Raw genomic sequence first — 8,226 nt, 5'->3', positions numbered from 1 at the left:
CTCCCTTCTAACGTCCTGCGGCGGCATCATCGGGTATGCACGTACAGGATCGGTTCCATCTATTGTTGCGGGACTCACAATCGGTGCACTTTACGCCGTAAGCTATTTCCGCCTGCAAGCTCATCAGCCTTATGGAGAGGAGATTGGCCTTCTCGCATCAGCTGTTCTAGGCGGTAGCTCCATTCCAAGAGTTATCAAAACCGGTGGAAAACCACTTCCTGTGGGACTGAGCATATTGGCAACTTATGGCTTGGTCGCATTCGGCTTGGCTTACCGAGATAAGAAGACGTCTGCTTAAATCGTAGGAAGTAGCAGGACGAGGGGTTGTTTCGAGGCGCTTGTGTTGTAGAAACAAGTATGTAATTCTAGAAAAGAAACGCTCACATCTCAACGTTACAAAGTACAGAGAGCTATCAAGCTAGATGTTCCTGTTCGCAGTTCCTAGACCTCCCTAGACCTCTCGCCCAATAACTCCACCTGCTATGAATGAATAGAAGTGTACAATAAACAGCGGATATCTCACAGTTTGTTAGGGGCAGGCTCGTTCTGTATCGGCTACAGGGTACGTGGACGTTCTTCCTTGACCTCTACTAGGTGTCCAAGTTTTCGTTCCGTAGTTCCACAGTATCGTCAAGTTGCTGGTTCAAAAGGTCACCAATCTCCATGCTATCCTGCATGATGCGTCTGGCTTCCTCATCGTCAACGTCCATGTCTTCCTTGACAAGAATTGTTGTCAGCTCTGGAACAAGCACTGCCTGAACATAACCGGAAACTCCAACCGCCTGTACCAGCGAGTCTGATAAAGCCAATTCCCGTACTCGCGGAGCAAAGCGGGAAGTAATGACTTCCATCCTAAAATAGGCCTGTAAGCATGCAAAATGCGGGAGACTAAGCATAGGATTAATTCTTACATATTCTTTGCGCCTCGAGCACCATAGTACCCGGTAGTCATCTTTTCTAGTTCCGAGTTAGTAATACTAAGACGGAAGTTTCCTTGCTTGTTGTGCTCCAAAGCAGATGATTTCAATAACTCTCGATAAACCGAGCAACTGTCGGGTAACAATATTCTTTCCAATTCTGCAAAATGGCTTTCAATGCGTGTCTGGAACGATTCCCACTCTATAGTTGGATAACGTCTTTCCTTCCACTGCTGTTCCGCAGATTTCCTCCGGTGTAATAAGCAAAACCGGGATTGCTGACCCATTTTTTCCATTGATTTGAAAGATTTGAACAGTTCCATGTCCACCGGTATCTCGCACACGGGACACACTGTAACGGGGGCAGAGCGACGGTCAATCTCCTCCTGGAGCTCTGGGGGTATATGGACAGAAAACGACGAAGATACAGAGCTTAGCGGTGACACGGCTTCAAACCCATCACTAAGGTCCAGAATATCAGGGTCATTTTCACGGCAAGAGCTAGCTGGAATAGAAGCGTGAGCTTGCATGAAGGAGGCTGGATCCTTGAACTGGAGCCCTTTGTCAGCTTGGGACTTATGCGAGCTTTTAGGACTATCGTCACAACCGCTCGAAGGTTCCCTTTCAAGCTCACGCGCCGCCCGATGTTTCAAGGGAGTTGGAGCATGAATGTTATGAGACGTCTTTGTTGAGTATTGCTTTTGTTTTCGGCCTTGCTTTGAGAATGCCTTGAATATACCTTCCTCTTCCTTATCTTTTTGGTAAGGATGAGTTGTAGGTCTCCTAATATTGCGTGTAGCCGCTGGCTTCTTAGATGTGTTCGACTGTTTCTTCCTAGGTGTCGTGGTTCTCTTTTGTCTCTTCGGGGAATTTTCATTCTCCGAAGCATCACTCTGTCCCAGGCGGCTTTTTGGCAAATATTTTGCAGCGTCACTTTGTTGAATATGGTAATCCAAGTCCCTTGGTGAAAAGAGGGTTCTTTTCTGCGGATCACGAATTGTTGATATCTCCTCTACCTCCCCAAAGTCATCTTCGTCCTCGTCGCTGGAAGCAAGGGGTTCATCGTCGGTCGCAGGTTCAGCCCTTTGCTTTGCTAATGTAGGGCTCGGCTGTTCTGCCGGATTGTCTGGCGATTGACTCCCTGTTTCCGCAACTCTCCTTTGCGCGCTCCGTGTTGGCCTCCCTCCGACCTGCGTAAGTGGTGGACCTCCAGCATGATTTCTCGTTGTTAATCGGGTTGATGCGTAGCTAGGGTCTGGCCTCGGGGCAGGAGCCATCCCTCATGGGCGCCAGCACGGTGGCGGTCGGGATTGGTAGGGACTATAGCCGTTCCGTGGTTCGCTCAATGCTTGTCGAAGCGGTTGTTTGCTGTCGTTTCGCGCGTTCCGTTTGCTGGTGGAGATTAACTAACTTAGTTACTTAGACGCGGATAACTATTTAACGAGTTAAGCGCCAAGTCAACCAGTTAACGACAAGAACATTTTAATACTACCGACACGAAGCCATCGAGCACTTATATCTATGCGAAGCGCTGAGAAAAGACGGTTCAGAATGGCATTGAATAATGACTCCAGGCCATGAGGGTCCATGTAGTTGCTCCTTATCTCATGTAAGATGCAGTTTATTAACTAAGTCACATAATGCTGAAATAGATACAAAATGTGTTTCATGGATTTGAAAAATAACAACAAGAAATGTAAAAGTAGCGTTAGACACATTGACCGCATTAGTGTCCTCGAGGTGCTCATAGTGCTCATAAATCAAACCATTTTATTGGAATGTCATCTTTATGTTAGGCTCGTTATAGTCATCGTGCTGGTCGGCCCAAGCATTGTGAGAAGGATTGATATCAGGAAGTCCGTGGTGACTGTTGGGTGAGGAGATCGAGGAGAATACTGGGGAATCAGATGCTAATTTCTGAGGAGGTGAGGCGACTGGAGAACTGTAGGAGGTATCGAAGGTCATTTCAATCTCTTCCTCTTGAGCAGGCCATGTATGCATGGGTATTCTTGACTGGCTTTTGGTTTCCAACGACGCTGGCGAGGTGTTGGACTTGGGAGATAAGATGGGGACGGGATCTGGCTTTATATCTGTATCTTTATTCGTCGTGTCCTCTGCTGACACTGTTGGAGTCGAATCTGTCTGCGCGTTCGTAGTGGTAGGTGAATCATTGTTCAGGTCGAGGTTAATAGGAGGCAGTGTAGACTCTAGCTGTTTGATCTCAATATGCTCACCAGCGAGCTCAGCTCTGATGGCATCAATATCAAAGAGAACGGAGCTATCTGCATCGCCCGGTTTTCCAGACGAGCTCGACTCCTTTGCGCTCTTATTCACATCATAAGTTTCCCACCGCTTCTTTTGAGCAAGTTTCCCGCTCTTAAAGAAACCAAACCGCTTCTTGTCTGGTTTCAACTCGGCTTGTCTGCGAGCTTCGTCTATTTCACGCATTAATTCACGCTGTCGTTCTTCATGCTTGTCCGGATCAGGGTCTTCGATTTCAGTAAACTCGTCGCTTTCTACATCCCATCCAACCTCTCGTAGAAGTCGAGGCATCGCAGTACGGTAGGCCATATGGCCACTGACAAGATGTGTAACATTAACATTCTCGATCCCCGGAATACCTTCGACAGGGGCGAGTCCAGCTACACGCATAATTCCGCCACTGGTGGCCCGGAAAAGGTAACCGAGAATCCAATCATTTGAAGAATAACCATTCACAAACCTCCCAGATACGACGCTTCGGGCCCTGGTATACTCGTCCTTTGACACGACGACAGGAGAGCCAAATAGGTATACATTCTGCACTAGCCCAAATGCGCCTTTGTTGGCAAGTTCCTTCAGGCAGGAAAAGATTAGGCGCGAGCCCAGTGAGAACCCAAGGAGGGTGATAGGTCTATTTCCCAAATTCTTGTTTATTAGGGAATCAGCCAGTATTAACCCAGCAGCATTCGCACGAGCGAGTGACACGTTCCAGGGATTGTCAATGAGATACGACAGCTTTGTTAGAACAATAGGCAATTGCAGTGACGCCATCAGGGCGGTAAGAATCGTGGCACCCAGGACTTGTTGAAGACCTTGTGTAAGCGCCTTAGGAAGATCATTAGCTAACTTATTTCCTTATACACTAATTTTAAGGGAAAAAGAAAAGGAGCTGAACAGCATACCTCAGTAGCAAGAATATTGATTGTTTGTCCTGTACTTTGTAACATCTCAGGCTCCCACAAAACAGAGTAAATATCGCCCATAATAGGATCCACAGTACTAAATGGCAATCGAATGTCATCGACTTTGCCATTCATCCATCCAGAAACTGTGACAATAAGATTAAGTCGTTTGTTGTTGTGTAGAGGGCGATACTCAAACGTTTTGACAGCGCCTGTCCTTCTGTCGGAGGCCTTGATCCCAATGGTACTCCCTGCAACGGTTGCGCCGGAGGTTATCAGAGCTGTTCCACCAACCCCACCAAGGAAGGCACCCGTACCACTGACTCCGATAGTGGTGAAGCCGGCAGCAAGACCAGCACCAATAACGGGTGCAAGAAGCCCAGCCGAGAGGCCAATTACCAGACCACCTCCAACCGTTGCCAAGCCCATTATCAGATAACGCTGCTTCAAAGCAGCCTTCCTTCGGGATTCCAAATGTTGTGCTTCATCCCATGTCTCCTTGTTAGCTTCTTGTTGCATTTCTAATGCATCAATAATGCGTTTCTCAAAACGGCAAATTTGAGTCCAGGATATGTGCATGGATTCTCCAACCAATTCGAGCAGCTTTCTAGATCTTGCATCGTACGTTGCATCTGCAATAAGAACGAGAAATAGATCACAAAGAACAGTCCACCGAAGGTCTATATCTAGATCTTTAGACTGTTGAAGTTCGGAGGGTGATTGAATTTCTGGTATTTCGTTACTGTCATTACATTCATAAGGCGGTGGAGGCGTGGGTGATCGTGGTGGTTCATCAGAAAGTTTGGACATTTTGTTGTTAATATCTGCAGCAGACTGGTCGACTGGTCCTTTGGAGCTGGATTCAGACTCCTGGGCAAGAGGATTCTTCACACGAGAATTCCGCATTAGCGGAGATACTAGGTCCTCTGGCCGAACCCCATGTTCTGCCAATTGTTCAATCATAACTTGTTCATCGGAGTTAATCTCCATATGCCCGTAGAGTCTGATCATTATTTGTTGACCCCATTTTGTCATTGAATCTACTGCAGTGCTGAGAAATTTGCGCGTCGTCTTTGATGATGACTCGTATGATTCCACTTGCTTAACCATTTGAAAAATGGTTAATCTCGTAGCCCCAACATACGCAATTCTTTGACCTTCGGTAAGAAGGTCCTTTGTTGCTTCTAATTGTGATGTTGGATCGCGTAAATCATCGTCTTCAACGCCAAGAGCATTGCTTTGGGGCTCCTTGAACAAGTAGCTCGTATTTTCGTCCATGCTGGTTGCAGATTGAGCATCCTCGTCAATTTGAATTCGGGTATATCCCTTTCCAGCCCCTCCTAGGCCTTGATAAGCCATAGCGTCATCATCTTTGGCACCTCGGGCCACTATTCTTCCATAATCATCGTAAACATCAAACTCTCCCAGTGCTGGCATATCTTGCCATGTATCCTCTTCTTTTTCTTCTTCGGAGTCATCTTTTGTTGTTATCTTTTGATGTGACCACTCCGATACATCCTTTGAATGCGCCTCATGGGGCGGCGGAGAAGCGTTGTTATTCTCGGTAGCGCTAGGTTTCGTGGAGGTGTCATTCTCTTGTGTGTCTGAGGAACTGACCGGAGTCTTATCATGGCTTATATTGGATCCTGGTTCGTCGACAGGTAAATCGGCTGTCTTTCTTTTCGGCACCTCGAGATGTCCAGACACAGGTCTGGCCACGGGCTTTGGGACATCTGAACCCGCGGGTGTCTTCGATCTATCTGGGAGACTTGGAGATACACTCTGTGCTGACGCAGATCTTGCTGCCGGGGTTGATCTTCCAGGCCTAGCCGGCAACCCAAAATCATCGAGCTCTTCTTTGGCCGTAGCTGCTTTGGTCGATGAGATTTCCGGCCCTTTCTGACCAGTCCCTTCGCCACATTGGCCTGCCTCCTCATGGCCGGCACTGCCCTCTACCATTTTCTTGTCTCCATTCCCCTCAATATTACCGTCCACAGATTTTATGGAGTTCATTATAGGTCAACGTCGTTCTCACCGCCACGATCAGATGATGCAAGAGTTCCAGCGCAAAGGTTTTCCCAACTAGCAAGGGACGACATTCCCAGTTAGCCAAGTGGTTAAGTATTCTCGATACCTGTCTAATGGGCCGTTGGTTTGTGGCGTCTTTTGGCAGAGGCAATATCGGGGGCTGTGTATCGGGAAAATGAGTAGAACGGTAAATTAGGGCGTTAAACGTGCTGGAAATGAAACAAGCAGTGAAAACGGCCTATATATAATGTCTCATTATCGTTTGGTCGTGGTAGATGGAGGAAAAGACAGAGACCATAGGTCATGAGATCATAGGAATCAACCCCTAGTTATCTAAGATCGATTAGCTTCAGCATCAACTACTTGGTTATGGTAGAGGCGTCGGGCGAAGCCCACGGATATCTCACTCTTACTTTGCGGGCTAATCTCTGCCCATAGCTAGGTATAGGCCAAACTAGACGAGGGTAATTCAGGGGCCTTTGTGAAGCTTTTTCCCCTTGCATCAATTCCGTCTGCCTCGCGTTCTCGTCTGTCTTTTCTTCCCTGAACAAAGCTTTAAATTGGAAACAGGAGAGTTTAAGCTTTTCACGTGCTTATGGATAATTAATAATCCGAGAGTTTATTTGGACCTCATCTCAGGTGCTTACCTAAGTCAAACCAACATTGAAGTCCAGCCCAAGATCTCTTTAGGTAAAATATACGTTCAATACTCTTCCGAATAGTGCTCATAAGGATAGCTAGCCTGTGGCTTCTCAGAATGAGTGACTCCGAGCATACGATGGCAGAATTAACATAAAGGGTTTGTGGAGGTTCCTTATATTCTCTACTCCTGGCTTTGGAAGTGGACAAAGGCCAAGCATGAAACCGGGTCATAACCGCAGGCAGATCAAGTTGTCGGATCCACCAAGGCGTCTCTCAGAAAAGGAAAATAATTGTGGTATGGAGGACTAAACCTAGATTCTGTGTGCATAGTGTAACAGAGACACAGAAAAATTGTCCCGGCTGACAAACAAGGCTACAGACCCAAGAGCCGATATCTTTCGGCTGTGCAAAATCTTTCGAGAGATAGAGGAGCCATAGAGCTCACTATTAAGTACTAGTTAATTACTAGTTGTTGATGTGACATAAGTGATAACACTGCCTCGGTAGGTAATTCAATTCAACTGCCAATGACTGATGAAGCCCATATTAACACCATTGGTATTGTTATCCCTACAGCACCACCCCTCTAAGACGGGACTTTACTATATATAGTTAAGGTCGGCGACAGGAAACCCGCATGGGCGGGGCTTTGGCGGCTAGCTCGGCGAATAACTAACTAACTAGCCAAGTATAAAAGGTTCCAAACACCCCATAACTTAACTAACCAACTAAGCAGTCAATTCTCCGCTTTGAATCAGTCTTTCTTTGCCCAACTTCTCACGATATTTGCTTCTCAGATATACTATCTCGGAACTTTGACATATACAATCGATAGGGCACGACCTTCGTGGGGGATTCAAGTTTTAGAACTCGAGGGCGGCAGACTTGCAAATAGTTAGTTATATACCAAGCCGCCCGCCGTCTGGTGCTGAACATGTGACACATTAATCAAGGCTCTGGACAGAATTATACTACCATACGAAATCATTTAGCCCATCTATGGCTCTTTTAATAGTTACCTGATTATAATTCATTTTGCATGAGCAACTAGTATTAGGTCAGATTGAGATACATGGCTCAATATTGGCCGAAGATACCTTGTTTCGGGCTCACCTTTCTTCGATGGCTCGCGAGACGGGTAACTGTCAAACTTAAGAGACTCATCTACAATGTCCAAATCCGCTCAGATTATTTGTAAAATACTCAGAATTACACCGGAATTTAGGATAACATTGAGGTTCTACTCACAAAGGTGAGACTGCGCTTACATGGAGCAGAAGATTGCGCTACATCTGAGTACTGGGTGATCATCTGCCAGCACCATAGACTTTGTTTGAGGAGTATATCTTCTTCCTTTATTTATAAAAGATATCCTCGAGGTTTAACCACATTATGAATCGCTGTTATCTATGCGGCTTTTAATGCAACGATGGATTTTATGGATATGAGGGTGAGTATGATTTCACATACATCTG

General features: G+C 46.4%; 2 protein-coding genes across 2 annotated transcripts; both read right to left on the bottom strand.

The window, feature by feature from the left end:
• Window positions 1-590: 590 nt before the first annotated feature.
• Window positions 591-2,194, bottom strand: ARB_04457 (uncharacterized protein; the record flags this gene model as incomplete). Its single annotated transcript, XM_003017529.1, has 2 exons — window positions 591-852; window positions 912-2,194. 2 exons carry the CDS (start codon window positions 2,192-2,194, stop codon window positions 591-593), a joined length of 1,545 nt encoding a protein of 514 aa, XP_003017575.1.
• Window positions 2,195-2,687: 493 nt separating this feature from the next.
• ARB_04456 (uncharacterized protein) lies at window positions 2,688-6,094 on the bottom strand (the record flags this gene model as incomplete). The annotated part of the gene is made up of 2 exons (XM_003017528.1): window positions 2,688-4,004; window positions 4,082-6,094. 2 exons carry the CDS (start codon window positions 6,092-6,094, stop codon window positions 2,688-2,690), a joined length of 3,330 nt encoding a protein of 1,109 aa, XP_003017574.1.
• Window positions 6,095-8,226: the final 2,132 nt, after the last annotated feature.

Source organism: Trichophyton benhamiae (assembly GCF_000151125.1).
Source record: "Trichophyton benhamiae CBS 112371 chromosome Unknown contig01293.0, whole genome shotgun sequence".
Classification (NCBI taxonomy): Eukaryota; Fungi; Ascomycota; class Eurotiomycetes; order Onygenales; family Arthrodermataceae; genus Trichophyton; species Trichophyton benhamiae.
Note: the sequence above shows the minus strand (reverse complement) of the source record. Positions and strands in the feature narration are given on the sequence as shown.